This window comes from Cydia amplana, chromosome 5, assembly GCF_948474715.1.
Source record: "Cydia amplana chromosome 5, ilCydAmpl1.1, whole genome shotgun sequence".
Classification (NCBI taxonomy): Eukaryota; Metazoa; Arthropoda; class Insecta; order Lepidoptera; family Tortricidae; genus Cydia; species Cydia amplana.
Window position 1 is genome coordinate 20,980,758 of NC_086073.1, and position 21,687 is coordinate 21,002,444.

Here is a 21,687-nt window from a genome sequence, read left to right on the forward strand (position 1 = left end):
ATATTTCACCGTATGCCATTTAAAAATTTTCTCGATCGTCAGTAAATAGGGCAATAATAATTATAATATTTCGATGATATTCTTACCTCATACCGAGCAACCAAAACAAATAAGTATAAGTTTTACGAACTAGGTATCAACCTATCTTTTTTTGTTTTGCTATTACACATCATGAATACATTAATTACATTAATTTGCGATTTCGGGGTTGGCCCCATAGTAAAAGTTGTTCAGTATGACGTACTTACATATCCACCCCTCAGAGTATGGTCAGAGATAACAAATTCACCTTTTTTTTTTTAAACATTAATTTATTTTATCGTCTTTACCAGTGCTTGTTCTGGATATATTCTTAAGTATAATTTTATTTCACCTTATATACATAGGTAATTAAGTTTTCAGAATTTGGTATTTAACATACTTATATTTAAGGCCAGGCGGGTTCTTTTTTCATTGGTGATTTTCGCTACAAACGGGAAAACCAAGTTATCGGCTATTCTCGGAGCGCGTAGCCGGTATTATGTACATCATGTTGTAGCTGAGACGATAGCTCGCCGTTATATAAGCTTCAGTAACAACAGCAAGCATTTGGGGAGGCGGCGTTATTATCGTACCATAATTTATGCGCTCGTAAAATTTTTCTGCGCGCCGACGCCGACAACCTAAACAATCGGACTTTTCAACATTCTCCCTTCGCGGCCATTTGCTGTATGAAGCGCGTTTTTTTCATCACACTTGCTCGTCAAAGGTCGTGACATACTCGTACATACGTACGTGAGTACATACATTTCGTGACATACATGCGTGAGTTAAACCGAAAAATTAGCATAATGACTCGTCAAAGGTGTTATTACACGGAGGTGATGAGGTCCGTAAACCTTAAATTTCGAACATTACAATGTTCATCTGAAATTAGGTAGGCGTTTTGTATGTTGTACAGTCGCAATATATCGAAGCGGCCAAAGGTGTTCACAATAACTGAACACTAACGCCCTGACAATAGAGGCGTGTTTAGATATTTGTGAGAGACTTAGCCGCTCCCATATATCTGATGGCGACTGTACCTAGGTCTCCCCTAATAACTGTGCGAATTCTTGAGATTATGAGTAAAGATTCAAATGGAAAGGAGGATCGGCTTTTTAATATCCAAAAACGATCCTCAACACTTCCACGACATGTCCTGAACTGTATCGGGCAGTCCATATAAATCCATCCTCCTGGCGATAGAAATCTAATGAGAGCAATTCTACCGCTTTAATACACTTTATCACTGCCTCTTGCATTAGCCGCCTGTTAAAATACTCTTTAATATCTACGGTACGACCAAAAAACACGTTTTGTTAATACATTTTTGATACAAGATTTTAGATGTTTTTGTTTGAAGAAAAGTCTCTTTTGACACTTGTTTGACACTGACATATCCGATCCATATCGTTTCTATATTTTATATATGACGTATCTTAAAGTTCGAATACGGCAGTATCAACCGATGCCACTGAAATTTGGTGAGCTGGGCGAGTAGCCAACATGCCAATCGTTAACGCTCCGTAGCGTATCGTAGTCATCTCTCTATCACAAAATATCGTAAAATAAAAAATATTAAAATAGTGTGCTAGTGGAAAAGTGCCACTTTGATACCTCCTAGCAGGAAGGAATTTTTCACACCTCCTATTCGGAAAAGAGCTTTTTCTTCCCTGCTAGGAGGGACTTTTCTGTTCTAGCACACTTATATTTTTACATTTTTTTGCACATTATGTTTTTAGCTTAAATAGTCTGTTGAAGTGAAAACTTCTTTAGCGGCGCTGTGCACTATTTGAGGTGGGGAAAAAATGTTAAACTCGAGACAGCGTAAGACGATCACGTGACCGTAAGATTCAGATGGCCACTCATTTAGATGGCATTTAAATCAATAAAGAAAAACTCAATGACAATATTACGTGACATTACATGAAAAACTGTTACATGTAATGTCGTTGAGTTTTTCTTTATTGATTTAAATGCCATCTAGTGAGTTTCGCTCTAACTGGTATTAATATAACTCGAGTACTAACAGTGATGTGTTTAGGGGTTTCAAGTAATTAACGCTAACGCTAGATGGCGTTAACCTCAATTATAAAGTGCACTTTGCACTAGTCATTGAGTTTTCACTTCTGCCGGCATTCCCTAAGTGCAACCCGTTGTTTTTTTTAATGACACAGCTATGGAGGTTCGCAAGGTCTACCTACAGCTCACTGAGCCACTATAGTTTTAATAGGTGATTGTTAACATAATATATCAGTGATAATCACTGTGTCGTATCGTGAGGTGCAAACACCATCTTGGCCTATAAACGTTCATTGTAAGCCTCGCTCGTAGTGATTCCATCTAACGGCTAGGGATGAGCCAACGCTATAAAAATATAAAGTTAAGTAAAATATTAAGCCGTAATCACATTATTCAAACGTGACGCGACGCTACCCGACGCGATGCGTGTTGAGTCGATCAAATTGTAATATTTTCTATGACCAGAATCACACTATGAACCGACGCGTCGTCACGCGGGATGTCCATGTTCATAATGTGAACCTGGTCATAGAAAATAAGTTTTTTGCAAAAGTTTCATTTTTGGTACAAGCTTTTATCGCTGACTGTACTTTTCTTACGACAGACAACTAATACTCATCGAGACAATTCTAAAAACCCCTAACACAATTAGGTTGCGTTGTTTCATCACAGAGTTCCTATGGCCACCTCCTGTCTCCATCATCAGATCAGCTCGATGGTACCATAATATTGCATTGTCACCCGACTTACACTTGTATGCAAAATTTCAGCTCAATCGGAAACCGAGAAGTGGATCAAATTTAACTTGCAAGATTCCATTACATAGTTACATACAGGTCGACCTAATAAAAGCTTGTTAATAAAACAATTTGATCGACTCAACACGCGTCGCATCGGGTGGCATCGCGTCACGTTTTAATAATACATGTGATTCAGACCGGTGTGAAGTTAGCAGCCCAAAGTTAGCTGACCATGATAACCCGACCAAATTAAATCGTCTTGATAAAAATTGAAAATAATTAACGAAAACGATGTTTCTTAACAAAAATAAGTACTACATAAGTAACACAAATAATAAATCTATCAAATCTGACCCAACAGAGACCAAATAAACTTAAAATTTAAAGAAATGTATTTAGGCTGCTAACTTCACAAATGAATTATTAGTGTGAAATTATCGAGATCACACTAACATACTAAAATTATTAGAAGCGGCATCAGATGTGCTATCGTCTTGCCAACTAACGTTGAAATTGAAAGAACCAGGCTACCTCAAATCTGGGACGGAAAGATATCTGCCTAAGCCCATACTAGGTTTTGCTCAGATTTATACCAGAAGTTGTAGAGATCACACATTCTTACTAGTATTTTTAGAAGCGGCATTAGATGTGCTATCATCTTGCCAACTAACGTTGAAATTGAAAGAACCAGGCTACCTCAAATCTGGGTCGGAAAGATATCTGCCTAAGCCCATACTAGGTTTTGCTCAGTTTTATACCAAAGTTGTAGAGATCACACATTCTTACAAGTATTTTTAGAAGCGGCATTAGATGTGCTATCATCTTGCAAAATAACGTTGAAATTGAAAGAACCAGGCTACCTCAAATCTGGGTCTGAAAGATATCTGCCTAAGCCCATACTAAATTTTGCTCAGATTTATACAAGAAGTTGTAGAGATCACACATTCTTACTAGTATTTTTAGAAGCGGCATTAGATTTGCTATCATCTTGCCAACTAACGTCGAAATTGAAAGAACCAGGCTACCTCAAATCTGGGTCTGAAAGATATCTGCCTAAGTCCATACTAGGTTTTGCTCAGATTTATACCAGAAGTTGTAGAGATCACACATTCTTTCTAGTATTTTTAAAAGCGGCATTAGATGTGCTATCATCTTACCAACTAAAGTTGAAATTGAAAGAACCAGGCTACCTCAAATCTGGGTCTGAAAGATATCTGCCTAAGCCCATACTAGGTTTTGCTCAAATTTATACCAGAAGTTGTAGAGATCACACATTCTTACTAGTATTTTTAGAAGCACCATAAAACATGCTATCATCATTCCAAGTAACGTTGAAATTGAAAGAACCAGGCTACCTCAAATCTAGGTCTGAAAGATATCAGCCTAAGCCCATACTAAGTTTTGCTCAGATTTATACCAGAAGTTGTAGAGATCACACATTCTTACTAGTAGTTTTAGAAGAGGCATTAGATGTGCTATTATCTTGCCAACTAACGTTGAAATTGAAAGAACCAGGCTACCTCAAATCTGGGTCTGAAAGAAATCTGCCTAAGTCCATACTAGGTTTTTCTCAGATTTATACCAGAAGTTGTAGAGATCACACATTCTGTCTAGTATTTTTAAAAGCGGCATTAGATGTGCTATCATCTTACCAACTAACGTTGAAATTGAAAGAACCAGGCTACCTCAAATCTGGGTCTGAAAGATATCTGCCTAAGCCCATACTAGGTTTTGCTCAGATTTATACCAGAAGTTGTAGAGATCACACATTCTTACTAGTATTTTTAGAAGCGGCATTAGATGTGCTATCATCTTGCCAACTAACGTTGAAATTGAAAGATCCAGGCTACCTCAAATCTGGGTCTGAAAGATATCTGCCTAAGCCCATACTAGGTTTTGCTCAGATTTCAAATTCATACCAGAAGTTGTAGAGATCACACATTCTTTCTAGTATTTTTAAAAGCGGCATTAGATGTGCTATCATCTTACCAACTAACGTTGAAATTGAAAGAACCAGGCTACCTCAAATCTGGGTCTGAAAGATATCAGCCTAAGCCCATACTAGGTTTTGCTCAGATTTATACCAGAAGTTGTAGAGATCACACATTCTTACTAGTATTTTTAGAAGTGCCAAAAGACATGATATCATCTTGCCAACTAACCTTGAAATTGAAAGAACCAGGCTACCTCAAATCTAGGTCTGAAAGATATCTGCCTAAGCCCATACTAGGTTTTGCTCAGATTTATACCAGAAGTTGTAGAGATCACACATTCTTACTAGTATTTTTAGAAGCGGCATTAGATGTGCTATCATCTTGCTAAATATAGTCTAAATTGAAAGAACCGGGCTACCTCAAATCTGGGTCTGAAAGATATCTGCCTAAGCCCATACTAGATTTTGCTCATATTTATACCAGAAGTTGTAGAGATCACACATTCTTACTAGTGTTTTAGAAGCGGCATAAGACATGCTATCCTGTTGCCAACTAACGTTGAAATTGAAAGAACCAGGCTACCTCAAATCTAGGTTCCAAAGATATCAGCCTAAGCCCATACTAGGTTTTGCTCAGATTTATACCAGAAGTTGTAGAGATCACACATTCTTACTAGTATTTTTAGAAGCACCATAAAACATGCTATCATCATGCCAAGTAACGTTGAAATTGAAAGAACCGGGCTACCTTAAATCTAGGTCTGAAAGTTATCAGCCTAAGCCCATACTAGGTTTTGCTCAGATTTATACCAGAAGTTGTAGAGATCACACATTCTTACTAGTATTTTTAGAAGCGGCATTAGATGTGCTATCATCTTGCTAAATAACGTTGAAATTGAAAGAACCGGGCTACCTCAAATCTGGGTCTGGAAGATATCTGCCTAAGCCCATACTAGGTTTTGCTCAGATTTATACCAGAAGTTGTAGAGATCACACATTCTTACTAGTATTTATAGAAGCGCCATAAGACATGATATCATCTTGCCAACTAACGTTGAAATTGAAAGAACCGGGCTACCTCAAATCTGGGTCTGAAAGATATCTGCCTAAGCCCATACTAGGTTTTGCTCAGATTTATACCAGAAGTTGTAGAGAGCACACATTCTTACTAGTATCTTTAGAAGCGCATTAGATGTGCTATTATCTTGCCAACTAACGTTGAAATTGAAAGAACCAGGCTACCTCAAATCTGGGTCTGAAAGATATCTGCCTAAGCCCATACTAGGTTTTGCTCAGATTTATACCAGAAGTTGTAGAGATCACACATTCTTACTAGTAGTTTTAGAAGCGGCATTAGATGTGCTATTATCTTGCCAACTAACGTTTGAATTGAAAGAACCAGGCTACCTCAAATCTGGGTCTGAAAGATATCTGCCTAAGCCCATACTAGGTTTTGCTCAGTTTTATACCAGAAGTTGTAGAGATCACACATTCTTACTAGTATTTTTAGAAGTGGCATTAGATGTGCTATTATCTTGCCAACTAACGTTGAAATTGAAAGAACCAGGCTACCTCAAATCTGGGTCTGAAAGATATCTGCCTAAGCCCATACTAGGTTTTGCTCAGATTTATACCAGAAGTTGTAGAGATCACACATTCTTACTAGTATTTTTAGAAGCGGCATTAGATGTGCTATTATCTTGCCAACTAACGTTGAAATTGAAAGAACCAGGCTACCTCAAATCTAGATTCCAATGATATCAGCCTAAGACAATACTAGGTTTTTTCAGATTTATACCAGAAGTTGTAGAGATCACACATTCTTACTAGTATTTTTAGAAGAGGCATTAGATGTGCTATTATCTTGCCAACTAACGTTGAAATTGAAAGAACCAGGCTACCTCAAATCTGGGTCTGAATGAAATCTGCCTAAGCCCATACTAGGTTTTGCTCAGATTTATGCCAGAAGTTGTAGAGATCACACATTCATACTAGTATTTTTAAAAGCGGTATTAGATGTGCTATCATCTTGCAAAATAACGTTGAAATTGAAAGAACCAGGCTACCTCAAATCTGGGTCTGAAAGATATCTGCCTAAGCCCATACTAGATTTTGCTTAGATTTATACCAGAAGTTGTAGAGATCACACATTCTTACTAGTATTTTTAGAAGCGGCATTAGATGTGCTATCATCTGGCCAACTAATGTTGAAATTGATATCAAGCCCAAACTAGATTTTGCTCAGATTTATACCAGAAGTTGTAGAGATCACACATTCTTACTAGTATTTTTAGAAGCGGCATTAGATGTGCTATTATCTTGCCAACTAACGTTGAAATTGAAAGAACCAGGCTACCTCAAATCTAGGTTCCAAAGATATCAGCCTAAGCCAATACTAGATTTTTTCATAATTATACCAGAAGTTGTAGAGATCGCACATTCTTACTAGTATTTGTAGAAGCGCCATAAGACATGCTATCATCTTGCAAACTAACGTTGACATTGAAAGAACCAGGCTACCTCAAATCTAGGTCTGAATGATATCAGCCTAAACCCATACTAGGTTTTGCTCAGATTTATACCAGAAGTTGTAGAGAACACACATTCTTACTAGTATTTTTAGAAGCGGCATTAGATGTGCTATCATCTTGCCTACTAACTTTGAACGTAGTTTATAGTGCTTTAAATGAAATTAACCTCAAGTTGTTACATGTCCATATTTTGTTGATTACTGCTATTATAATGAGAGGCATACAGCAGTAAGATACAGCAATCACAGTAGATAGTAACGATAACGGCGCGAATCGGGAAATGAATTAGAGATTCACTAGATATGAAATAGTAAAAATATGTGATGTTCCACGGCAACAGGTACCTTATGGCGGCTGGCGTTTACGCTATTATTAACACCGCTCCAATATTCAGCGGGGACCATGGTAGCTTTTGCCGTGGAACGTCACATACGTTTACTATTTCATATCTAATGAATCTCTAAATCATTTCCCGAATCGCGCCGTAAGTATTGAATATAAATGACTACTTATACTAATAATAACAAAAGGAATTAAAATACTATATTAAAATAATGGAGTGATGTGAATAAACAAATAATAATAAACGAATTTAAACTGTTGTGGGACTCGTGGGTCATAATAACACGAATTTAGGTGTCCAACTGGTGTGACTGAGCGCCACGAACATGTTAAGAGCCCGTTGATGTCTTTTCTGGGATCCCTTTGTTTCCCATATATTTATTGCTTCGAATTTCGATAGTCAGAAATTGATATCCATATGATTTATGGACATAATCATCAATAGTCATAATTTTTGTGAAGTATAACGTTTCATAGTTCTAATATTAAAGATCTATAATATTAAGCACTATAATCACAAAAGTTATAAAATTGATGAATATAACATTCAAAGATGTATCAATAATTATTCAGAAATGTTTTAAGGCATATATTTCATCGTACTAATGGTCGTTAATCATATCCTTTTAATGTCATCCCTTTGTTTCCCATAAACTTACTGTTTCAAATTTCGATTGTCAGAAAATATACATATATGATATGATATGATATCCATATGATTTATTTGATGGACATAAACATCAATAGTCATAATTTTTGTCGAGTATAATGTTTAATATTTATAATATAAAAAATATTAAAGAGACAAACCTAACCTAACCTAACCTATCTATAGGATAACCTAACGAAAATCCTGAAATATTAACGGTTTCAGTTTTATATCTAATGATAAAATGACAAACAATACATTATGACTTAAAACTTTATAGGAAACAACGGGACCCCTTCAGAAATACTTTGAGGCATATGTTTTAACGGACTAATTGGTCGTTAATCATATCGTTTTAATCACTAAAGTGAATTACGTCTAAGGAACCAAATCAATAACATCCTTCATAATATAAAATTATGTCATTATTACTCTGAAAAATTTAACTTAAAGGTATTTGAAAGTTAATTTCATTATGACTGTCGATAATAATATTATTATTACGTCTTATTAAAGTTATGATGAAAAACGTTATAAAATGATAAAAGACTCCCCATTTTATCCTTCATAAATTATGTATCAAGCGACCATTATAGAAACGAACTAGAACAAAAAAAAATTATTTTCTCGGGTAGGTTCGTTAGTTACCTTGTGTCCCTCGGAGCGAAAATAGGAGCCCCGTGCAGCGGGGCTCCGTCGATTCGTTGGAGGGACGAAAAAGCTACATGAAAAATAAGAAATGGCGGGAAATCAGTAAACCCAAAAAAAAAACCTGTTTCCTCAGGTAGGTTCGTTAATTACCTTTGTGTCCCTCAGAGCAGAAATAGGAGCCCCACGCAGCGATGCTCCATCGACTCGTTGGCGGGACGAAATGGCTTAATAAGCTACATGAAAAATAAGAAAATAAGAAATGGCGGGAAATCAGTAAGCCGAACAAAAAAAACCTGTTTCCTCAGGTAGGTTCGTTAGTTACCTTGTGTCCCCCAGAGCGGAAATAGGAGCCCCACGCAGCGGGGCTCCGTCGACCCGTTGGCGGGACGAAATGGCTTAATAAGCTACATGAAAAATAAGAAATGGCGGGAAATCAGTAAGCCCAACAAAAAAACCTGTTTCCTCAGGTAGGTTCGTTAGTAACCTTCTGTCCCTCAGAGCGGAAATAGGAGCCCCGCGCAGCGGGGCTCTGTCGACTCGTTGGCGGGACGCAATGGCTTAATAAGCTACATGAAAAATAAGAAATGGCGGGAAACCAGTAAGCCGAACAAAAAAGACTTGTTTCCTCGGGTAGGTTCGTTAGTTACCTTTGGGCCCCCAGAGCGGAAGTAAGAGCCCCGCGCAGCGGGGCTTCGTCAACCCGTTGGCGGGACGAAATGGCTTAATAAGCTACATGAAAAATAAGAAATGGCGGGAAATCAGTAAGCCGGACAAAAAAAACCTGTTTCCTCAGGTAGGTTCGTTAGTTACCTTGTGTCCCTCAGAGCGGAAATAGGAGCCCCGCACAGCAAACAGAACAAACAAAGTCGCTTCCCGCTGTCTATCTGTCTGTATGTATGCTTAGATCTTTAAAACTACGCAATGGATTTTGATGCGGTTTTTTTCAATAGATAGAGCGATTCAAGAGGAAGGTTTATGTATAATTTGTTAACCCGTGCGAAGCCGGGGCGGGTCGCTATTAATAATTATTATAAGCAAGTTTATATGCATTCATTATTATGTAATGATATGGTAACATATGGACTTTGAATATAATGAGTAAGAAATTTTATGGCTAGCAATAAAGATGACCTACAAAAATCGGAAATGCAATTTATAACGTTTAATTTGATAACTATGATAATATGATTAATAATATTTATGATGGAAAACGTTATGGACTAAAAAAAATCGGAACATAATATTTATGGAAAGCAACAGAGACCTTCTAGTTATCATTATAACCAGCGATGAAAGACCTTACAACAATTATTATAATCAAGTTTATTGCTTTCAACATTATGTAATGGTATACCATCTGGACTTTGAATATTATGAGTAACAAATTTTATGAATAACAATAAAGATGACCTGCAAAAATCGGAACTCCAATTTTTATTGTTAAATTTTATGACTATTGACAATATTACAAATAAAAATTATGATGAAAATCGTTATGGACTGATAAAATCGGAACATAAAATCCCACCAAAAACATTTTCATGTAAAATGTTGCCAAGACGAAACCACAAGGCTCACACTGACAAAAAGTTATCAGATCTCTTGTAGAGCCAAGCTTCTAACTCTACAAGCCCTAACTTCACAAACTCTACACCTTAGTCAAAATATATGGCTTGACCGTTTCGCTACTGTCACATGGACGTAAGGTGAAAAATGTATTCACTATTCATTATTTTTTATAATACAATAGTTCTTGGAGTAACGAAACGGCCAAGCCACATATTTTGACTAAGGTGTAGAGTTTGTCAAGTTAGGGCTTGTAGAGTTAGAAGCTTGGCTCTACAAGAGATCTGATAACTTTTTGTCAGTGTGAGCCTTGTGGTTTCGTCTTGGCAACATTTTACATGAAAATGTTTTTGGTGGGATTTCACTTCTTTTTGTAAGTTGCTTCCATCCCCTAATTTAAAGGGTTGCGCGTGTGATTTAAGGTACTATTAAAAATCCTGAAATACGTACCTCGGGGCATCTTTTATACATCTGCTTTTTACTGATTCCCCATACAAACTTCAACCCTCTTTTTCCCCTAACGCCCTTTTCCACCCCCTTTTCGTCGCCCGTTTTGGGGTTGAAAACTATTCTATGCCATTCCCCATTACAAAAACTATCTACGTACCAAATTTCAACTAAATCAGTTCAGCGGTTATTGATTTCCCATATAAAATTCCACCCCCCTTTTCCCCCCCTTAGGGGCAAAAAATTTCAAGTTTTTGAATTATTTTGTTGTTTGTGTACTAATACTATCTTACATACCAAATTTCAGCTTCCTAGGACTTCAGGAAGTACCCTAGAGGTTTTGATGATCAACAGTGAGTGAGTGAGTCAGTGACGAAATTGGGGTTTTTTAGATATGAATAAAATCTTAAGTATAAGAGCTATTCAATTGAAATTTTTTATGTTTAATAAGTCCACTATTGACATCATATCCCGAGAATTTTGTTTATCTGGTATAATCCAAACCCAAGTTATGAGGGTTCAAAAAAACGACGAAGCGCTTCGAGAAAAGGTAGGTAGTGCCCTTGCGCTTCGCTTTGCTCGTCTTGGCGGGGGTACTACCGTGCCCCCAGATTTATGGGAACCAATAGAAAGCTTTTTCGTGAAATTCACCACGCGAACGCGTTGCTGTCTTTTTCAAGAAATGGACTAAGCGAGAAAAAAAACTTGCAAAATCTTACACTTACTTGATTGAATCTTGGTATAAATCTGAGCAAAAACTAGTATGGGCTTAGGCTGATATATTTCAGACCCAGATTTGAGGTAGCCTGGTTCTTTCAATTTCAACGTTAGTTGGTAAGATGATAGCACATCTAATGCCGCTTTTAAAAATACTAGAAAGAATGTGTGATCTCTACAACTTCTGGTATAAATCTGAGCAAAACCTAGTATGGGCTTAGGCAGATATCTTTCAGACCCAGATTTGAGGTAGCCTGGTTCTTTCAATTTCAACGTTAGTTGGCAAGATGATAGCACATCTAATGCCGCTTCTAAAAATACTAGTAAGAATGTGTGATCTCTACAACTTCTGGTATAAATCTGAGCAAAACCTAGTATGGGCTTAGGCAGATATCTTTCAGACCCAGATTTGAGGTAGCCTGGTTCTTTCAATTTCAACGTTAGTTGGCAAGATGATATCATGTCTTATGGCGCTTATAAAAATACTAGTAAGAATGTGCGATCTCTACAACTTCTGGTATAAATCTGAGCAAAACCTAGTATGGGCTTAGGCAGATATCTTTCAGACCCAGATTTGAGGTAGCCTGGTTCTTTCAATTTCAACGTTAGTTGGTAAGATGATAGCACATCTAATGCCGCTTTTAAAAATACTAGAAAGAATGTGTGATCTCTACAACTTCTGGTATAAATCTGAGCAAAACCTAGTATGGGCTTAGGCTGATATCTTTCAGACCCAGATTTGAGGTAGCCTGGTTCTTTCAATTTCAACGTTAGTTGGTAAGATGATAGCATATCTAATGCCGCTTTTAAAAATACTAGAAAGAATGTGTGATCTCTACAACTTCTGGTATAAATCTGAGCAAAACCTAGTATGGGCTTAGGCAGATATCTTTCAGACCCAGATTTGAGGTAGCCTGGTTCTTTCAATTTCAACGTTAGTTGGCAAGATGATAGCACATCTAATGACGCTTCTAAAAATACTAGTAAGAATGTGTGATCTCTACAACTTCTGGTATAAATCTGAGCAAAACCTAGTATGGGCTTAGGCAGATATCTTTCAGACCCAGATTTGAGGTAGCCTGGTTCTTTCAATTTCGACGTTAGTTGGCAAGATGATAGCAAATCTAATGCCGCTTCTAAAAATACTAGTAAGAATGTGTGATCTCTACAACTTCTTGTATAAATCTGAGCAAGATCTAGTATGGGCTTAGGCAGATATCTTTCAGACCCAGATTTGAGGTAGCCTGGTTCTTTCAATTTTCAACGTTATTTTGCAAGATGATAGCACATCTAATGCCGCTTCTAAAAATACTTGTAAGAATGTGTGATCTCTACAACTTCTGGTATAAAACTGAGCAAAACCTAGTATGGGCTTAGGCTGATCTCTTTGGAACCTAGATTTGAGGTAGCCTGGTTCTTTCAATTTCAACGTTATTTGGCAAGATGATAGCAAATCTAATGCAGCTTCTAAAAATACTAGTAAGAATGTGTGATCTCTACAACTTCTGGTATAAATCTGAGCAAAACCTAGTATGGGCTTAGGCAGATATCTTTCAGACCCAGATTTGAGGTAGCCTGGTTCTTTCAATTTCAACGTTAGTTGGCAAGATGATATCATGTCTTATGGCGCTTCTAAAAATACTAGTAAGAATGTGTGATCTCTACAACTTCTGGTATATATCTGAGCAAAACCTAGTATCGGCTTAGGCAGATTTCTTTCAGACCCAGATTTGAGGTAGCCTGGTTCTTTCAATTTCAACGTTAGTTGGCAAGATAATAGCACATCTAATGCCGCTTCTAAAAATACTAGAAAGAATGTGTGATCTCTACAACTTCTGGTATAAATCTGAAAAAACCTAGTATTGTCTTAGGCTGATATCTTTGGAACCTAGATTTGAGGTAGCCTGGTTCTTTCAATTTCAACCTTAGTTGGCAAGATAATAGCACATCTAATGCCGCTTCTAAAAATACTAGTAAGAATGTGCGATCTCTACAACTTCTGGTATAAATCTGAGCAAAACCTAGTATGGGCTTAGGCAGATATCTTTCAGACCCAGATTTGAGGTAGCCCGGTTCTTTCAATTTCGACGTTAGTTGGCAAGATGATAGCAAATCTAATGCCGCTTTTAAAAATACTAGAAAGAATGTGTGATCTGTACAACTTCTGGTATAAATCTGAGCAAAACCTAGTATGGGCTTAGGCAGATATCTTTCAGACCCAGATTTGAGGTAGCCTGGTTCTTTCAATTCCAACGTTAGTTGGCAAGATAATAGCACATCTAATGCCGCTTCTAAAACAACTAGTAAGAATGTGTGATCTCTACAACTTCTGGTATAAATCTGAGCAAAACTTAGTATGGGCTTAGGCAGATATCTTTCAGACCCAGATTTGAGGTAGCCTGGTTCTTTCAATTTCAACGTTAGTTGGTAAGATGATAGCACATCTAATGACGCTTTTAAAAATACTAGAAAGAATGTGTGATCTCTACAACTTCTGGTATAAATCTGAGCAAAACCTAGTATGGACTTAGGCAGATTTCTTTCAGACCCAGATTTGAGGTAGCCTGGTTCTTTCAATTTCAACGTTAGTTGGCAAGATAATATCACATCTAATGCCTCTTCTAAAACTACTAGTAAGAATGTGTGATCTCTACAACTTCTGGTATAAATCTGAGCAAAACTTAGTATGGGCTTAGGCTGATATCTTTCAGACCTAGATTTGAGGTAGCCTGGTTCTTTCAATTTCAACGTTACTTGGAATGATGATAGCATGTTTTATGGTGCTTCTAAAAATACTAGTAAGAATGTGTGATCTCTACAACTTCTGGTATAAATCTGAGCAAAACCTAGTATGGGCTTAGGCACATATCTTTCAGACCCAGATTTGAGGTAGCCTGGTTCTTTCAATTTCAACGTTAGTTGGTAAGATGATAGCACATCTAATGCCGCTTTTAAAAATACTAGAAAGAATGTGTGATCTCTACAACTTCTGGTATAAATCTGATCAAAACCTAGTATGGACTTAGGCAGATATCTTTCAAACCCAGATTTGAGGTAGCCTGGTTCTTTCAATTTCGACGTTAGTTGGCAAGATGATAGCAAATCTAATGCCGCTTCTAAAAATACTAGTAAGAATGTGTGATCTCTACAACTTCTTGTATAAATCTGAGCAAAATCTAGTATGGGCTTAGGCAGATATTTTTCAGACACAGATTTGAGGTAGCCTGGTTCTTTCAATTTCAACGTTATTTTGCAAGATGATAGCACATCTAATGCCGCTTCTAAAAATACTAGAAAGAATGTGTGATCTCTACAACTTCTGGTATAAATCTGAAAAAACCTAGTATTGTCTTAGGCTGATATCTTTGGAACCTAGATTTGAGGTAGCCTGGTTCTTTCAATTTCAACCTTAGTTGGCAAGATGATAGCACATCTAATGCCGCTTCTAAAAATACTAGTAAGAATGTGTGATCTCTACAACTTCTGGTATAAATCTGAGCAAAACCTAGTATGGGCTTAGGCAGATATCTTTCCGACCCAGATTTGAGGTAGCCTGGTTCTTTCAATTTCAACGTTAGTTGGCAAGACGATAGCACATCTGATGCCGCTTCTAATAATTTTAGTATGTTAGTGTGATCTCGATAATTTCACACTAATAATTCATTTGTGAAGTTAGCAGCCTAAATACATTTCTTTAAATTTTAAGTTTATTTGGTCTCTGTTGGGTCAGATTTGATAGATTTATTATTTGTGTTACTTATGTAGTACTTATTTTTGTTAAGAAACATCGTTTTCGTTAATTATTTTCAATTTTTATCAAGACGATTTAATTTGGTCGGGTTATCATGGTCAGCTAACTTTGGGCTGCTAACTTCACACCGGTGTGATTCAGGCTTTATTTATTATTGCACCACAAAAATTAAACAAATTAATATACCTACGATCGATGTTTAGTCGTATTGAATTTCTTGCATCGTGACTTCCGCCATTTCCGTCTTCAGTTCAGTTCATATACCTAATTCTTGAATTGAAACGCTTATGATGATGGAAGACAAGTTTTCATTAATTGATTTTCTTAATTGAATATTTGCGGTCAGAATTGCAATAAGCACTGATAAAAGTGCATTAGTTAAAAAAAAATCATGAGTAACGGTTGAAAAGTGAACGAGCGGCACTTGCGGGTTTTAAGGTGTTAAGGGTTCATCATCATCTTAGTTCCCCCAGGTTGCGGATGTCAGGCTCCCATGAGCTGTGGCAAAATGCCGGGACAACGCGAAGAAGATGATGTTAAGGGCTGTGAGTTTTAATAAACTGTGTCGATACCCCGACGTGTCCCATCCTTAGCCACGTTTTATTGGGTAGCGGTTGAAAAGTGCCGTAATAGTGAGGAGCTATTACGGCACTTGCGGGGTTTTGAATGTGTTAACGGCTGTGGATTTTTATGGCATATGCCATCATAGCCTCGTTGGTCATCAAAATGTGATGCTCTTCAGAAACTTTGTGGGATGAGTAAAATCTATGGTTAGTACCGAAACGTTAATGTCGATGTTCAGTTTACGCGCGCTTAATGTATCCTTTAAATTCATACTCGAAATAAGTTTTTGGCAAGAATTTCATTTTTGGTACAAGCTTTCATCGCGGACTGTACTTTTCTTACGACAGACAACTAATACTCATCGAGACAATTCTAAAAACCCCTAACAGAATTAGGTTGCGTTGTTTCATCACAGAGTTCCTATGGCCACCTCCTGTCTCCATCATCAGATCAGCTCGATGGTACCATAATATTGCATTGTCACCCAACTTACATGTGTATGCAAAATTTCAGCTCAATCGGAAACCGGGAAGTGGATCAAATTTAACTTGCAAGATTTGATTACAGACCGACAGACAGACAACGGGACGGGTAAAACTAAATAAAAGCTTGTAAAAGTAATTTAGCTATAAATTGGCTCACAAGAGATTTCCTTAGCAATAAACACATTATACGATAATTAATAACCTCAGAACATCTCACGGTCCAAAAAAGTTATAAAAACCTTAAATAACAGTGAACCGTTTATTTCGCCAATAAACATTTAAATAAATTCCACAAACAATAATTCACTCCCGTGTATTTTAAAGTTAATTTACAAACAAAGCCGTCTGTATTAACATTAATTCGCCGGGCTCACCCAACCGTTATTTGGTTTAAAAATATTTTGCACCCAATAAAACTTCTGATAATCCAAAAGGCCGATTAGACTTTAAAAATCTTATCTTAATTTTATATCCGCCTACCTTGAATGGAACTATCACTAGAGTCTGTGCAAAAAGAGAAGAGTCGTGGAATGTATTGGCCCCATATTATATTATATTATATTATAGACTCTTCTCTTTCTGCTTTCTGCACATACTCTACAACAGTTTGCCGGAAAACTGATTGAATCTCACTTCGGTTGGCAACGCGATGACGGAACGTGAGAAATGACTGTGTATTGTGTCATATAACATGGCGTTTGTCAATTTCAATAAATAATTTTATTAGTCTTTAGTTCGTTTCAGTAATATGTATTATCTAAATACAGAATTAAATGAAAATAAAGGAAGCAGATTGAAAGTAAGTAGGTACGTGGTTTTTAAGTAAGCCTAACTTTCTTTTAAAGACCAATTTGTAATAGTTATCTTTGCTTTGGTCGATAGTTACTCGTGAAATAAAACTGTGTTTCATGAGGAATTTGTATGTTAGAATCTTCCAGCAACATAACATTAACAATGAGTCAAACCAGTCAAAATAAGATTTTAAAATTCAAACAGGCCTCTTGGTTAAGTTCCGAGTTAAACAATCGAGTCGAGTGTACCGATACACTCAACTACATTCAATGGACGCAAATTTAATCGAGGAAATAAAGCTTTTCCTTTTAAAACTCAACGTTTACGAGTAAAACGATTACGAATATTCCAACTGTTTTACTCAGTTATGCTGGTTATTATTGAATTGCCTGTGGTTTTGATTCGTCAATTACGAATAATAATATTAATATTATGTCGTAGGTATTCAAATTATAAACTGATGTTTGCGTGTAATTCTATTAAAATATTGATATTGTAAAGGTACGTACCTATTCATTAGATGTACCTCATTTATTCTGTTAAATAGAGCAAGTTAGGCATAAAATTACTAATTGCCTAACTAGTTAAAACTGCAGTTATATTAGTGTTGCGACGTTATTGGTACGGCATTACTGTGGCTGTTGCGGCGTGCAGTTGACAAGAGAAACTTTCGTCAGTTGCTTGTCAATATTAAGTCATAATGTCGGACGTATAAATAAAGAATACATACTTTTGTTGAAGCGGACTTGCGCGATCTCCACGCCGATAACTGGCGATGATGACTGGCGCGGGAGATGGCACAGGATCGAGACAACTGGAGTGTACTTACTCGTGTCAGAGGCCAAGACGTTTTGGGTGTCGGTGCGTTATTAACTAAGTTTACTTTTGTATTTTTTACACGAAGAAGTAAGCAAGTCGCGGTCGGAATCCGAAGCTAGGTTAAGCTGAGAGCTACAGAAAAAGTCGCCCAAAATCCAAAAGCCGACTGGCTGTCTAGCTATTCTTAAATCATACAGAACACAACCCAACCCTCCCTATACAGAAACAACAGCTTGACCAATAAACAAGCACATAAAAGCGGCAAGTGTCACGTTTTATACGTCGACATATGGCGGCAATGCGGCAAAAATTACACGCCGAAATATTGTAGGCCGAGCGACGACAGCTGGTTAACTAGGCCATAATGTTTTGGAGTTATTGGGTAAACGTTTTATATGTGATGTTGTGTTGTGCTACGCCTGCGGGTAATGTTATTTTTAAAAACATCTTGTAAGAAGCTTTCGATAGCGAATAGAGAGCGGATTCTCTTGTAAATAAGTCCACCATTACTTATAAAAAATATATATATATATATAGTTGAAACGTGAAATTGACGACGAGGCTACAAATGTAAAACGACCGCATCAATTAGCGTCATACACGTCGTTATTACATCATTAAAATACAAAAAATGCTACCATGATGTTCTTTAATTTATCTCTAACTTAGTTGTGTCCACAACTGCGACATGCGTAGTGTTCAAATACAAATTCTGGTTAGATCTAGACTAGATTGACGATAAGACATTTGCTTCTCCATTATATACCTACTTAGGTGCATACGAGTATCACTGCCGAATGCAAGGTTCAAACTTCCTTATTACAGTTGTTTTCAGTCGTGAACAATTAAACAATAATCTATTAATTTACCAGCCAGCCCCCGGCCTACCCGCGCCATCAGCTAACATCGTTACAGCCGCGCCGGTCAAAATGCAAATGGCGTGAAAGTTAAATGAAAAATGTACCGTAAGTTGCAAGGGGACCAATTTTTACGGGCAAAGTTGGCCGAATTAGTGGCGAATTGTTTTGTGGGATGGAATTGTTTTATAATATTGTGTGGAATATTGTCAGAGGGAATATTTATTATGACATTTATGAGACTTCATCATAAAGACTTTGCTTAGTAGTTTAGTTAGTGTAGACTTCACCAGCATGGATATAACTTGGTGGATAGATAGAGGTCCTTATTCTGTACCTACAATATAATAGCAATTTCACCGTATGTCCTAAAAACATCCTCTGATTTACTAAAATATATAATATTATCTTAACTCAAAGGGAAATTACATAACCTACATTTTCTGCGGGACAAGTTGTGATTTCATATTTATCCCGCCCAGATATTTTATCCAAAACTAACAAACAAAAAGAAATTAAAGCAAAATAAATACGGTTAATGATTTGTATACCTACCGATAAAGTCGCAAGCAATTACTAGTAAACTAGTACAATTACTAGTATTTAATGATAATAATTAACTTAAGTGTGTTAACATAATTAAACTTCTGAGCGGATAATTGAGATTCGAAACGGTCGTCAAGAAAGTTGTACCATTAATTAGGTACCTACCTACATAAACTGAAATACATATCACTCCTTTTTGGAAGGTTTAAGTAGTAGTTATAATTATGAAATATCTAAACGGAACTGTAATATTCTGTAGCAATTATAAATGACATGGGCATTATTCGCTACACTCAGTACGCGAATTTATATTGAGTGTCGGCGACGGTTAGTATCGGCGTCACCGTCGCCGACACACTAATCCAACGCCGACGCGCCATCCCCGCCGCCGCCGCCGCCGCCATGTCGCCGCTCGCCCGCTCGCTGCTCGCGCTCGCCGCGCTGCTCGCCGCCGCCGACGCGATACCAAAATTACCAAACCCTTTTTGTGACTCACTGAGCATAGGTAACAAAAGTATTTCTTATAATATTTTAAACAGTTTCATGTGTCCAATTAGTCCTAAAAACAAACATTAGATCCTAAAGGAGCCCACTGATTACCAGTCCGCCGGACGATATCAGCCTATCAGTTGTTCGGAACTGTCAACTTTTTGTTCTAACTGACAGGCTGATGTCGTCCGGCGGACTGATAATCAGTGGGCCCCTTAAGACACATTTTAAGTAGTTTTCTATGCTGTAAATGGAATGTATTCTCGCAACATAGTATAGAGGCATAAATAAATTGGCATATGCCTAAGATAACAAATTGAATTAAAATTAATCTTTTTTTTTCAGGCAAAGAATATATTGGCAACCGAGATGATAGTATTAAATTCAAGCTTACAGTATCTGGTGAATTTTACACGATCATTCCTGATGTAAGATATATTTCTTTTACTCTGAGTTTACAGCGTGTTTTTTCGATAAGATCGCATATTCCACGGTAAGTTAGTATAATAGGCCCTAATGAATTTCTACTTATTAATTCCTATGTAATGTAAAGCCTGACCAGGAAATATATTCACGCGCCATGTTGCGGAATTTCACTGGAACTAATTTTATCATACTATACTGAACTGTCACCCTATTCATGAGAATAACAGCGCTCTCTGGAAAATTATCATGTTTCTGGACAGGTTTTACGTGTCTAGTCTTGTCTAAGGATATGTTAGGTTATTATATTGGCGTGCTTGATTATCACATTAGAAATTGCATTATGCCCAGTGGCCAAAACTGGCGACTCGATCTCCTGATTTCTCCTTTTGTGGCCACATACGGCACACATAGCTATACTAACCTAATACGGCGGGATTCCACCAGTGTGCGGCTTAAGCAGCCAGAACCGGTTTATTAGGGTTCCGTGCCCAAAGGGTAAAAACGGGACCCTATTACTAAAACTCCGCTGTCCGTCCGTCCGTCCGTCCGTCCGTCTGTCACCAAGCTGTATCTCACGAACCGTGATAGCTAGACAGTTGAAATTTTCACTGATGATGTATTTCTGTTGCCGCTATAACAACAAATACTAAAAATAAAATAAAGACTTAAGTGGGGCTCCCATACAACAAACGTGATTTTTGACCGAAGTTAAGCAACGTCGGGCGGGGTCAGTACTTGGATTGGTAACCGTTTTTTTGCTTGTTTTGCTCTATTTTTTGTTGATGGTGCGGAACCCTCCGTGCGCGAGTCCGACTCGCACTTGGCCGGTTTTTTTTAATTTAGTTACTGTTTTAACAGAAATGCACCAGACCTGGAAGAAGGCTGCTACACCAGTATCTGAGGGTCTGTAACCCGCCGAACAACAAGCCCAGCATCAGCTTGGTGAAGAGCAGCGACCCGTACACCGCCATCACCCTCGACTGCCCGCGGGACGTGCCCGGGTGCACTAACCTCGAGTTAAACGTGCGGCAGGATTGTAAAATGCTCTCCGGACCGTATGTGCTGCCGGAGGGACCTGGACCGGAACCGGAAGATGACGATATGTAATTAAATGGAAGTATATTAAAAAAACAATTTAAATAACTGAAGCTAAAAATTAAGAATACCTATCAAAATGTTGTCCCTATTAGTAGGCTGCGCATCACGCAGGCAGCGTTACCGCGCTGGATTGAGATTGAAATAGGCTACATGACTAATTAGGGTTCCGTACCCAAAGGGTAAAAACGGGACCCTATTACTAAGACTCCGCTGTCCGTCCGTCCGTCCGTCCGTCCGTCTG

General features: G+C 37.5%; 1 protein-coding gene across 1 annotated transcript; it reads left to right on the plus strand.

Annotated features, from left to right (window-relative positions):
* Window positions 1–15,878: 15,878 nt before the first annotated feature.
* LOC134648198 (uncharacterized) lies at window positions 15,879–21,455 on the plus strand. The gene is made up of 4 exons (XM_063502681.1): window positions 15,879–15,915; window positions 19,750–19,938; window positions 20,268–20,350; window positions 21,207–21,455. Exons 1-4 carry the CDS (start codon window positions 15,879–15,881, stop codon window positions 21,453–21,455), a joined length of 558 nt encoding a protein of 185 aa, XP_063358751.1.
* Window positions 21,456–21,687: the final 232 nt, after the last annotated feature.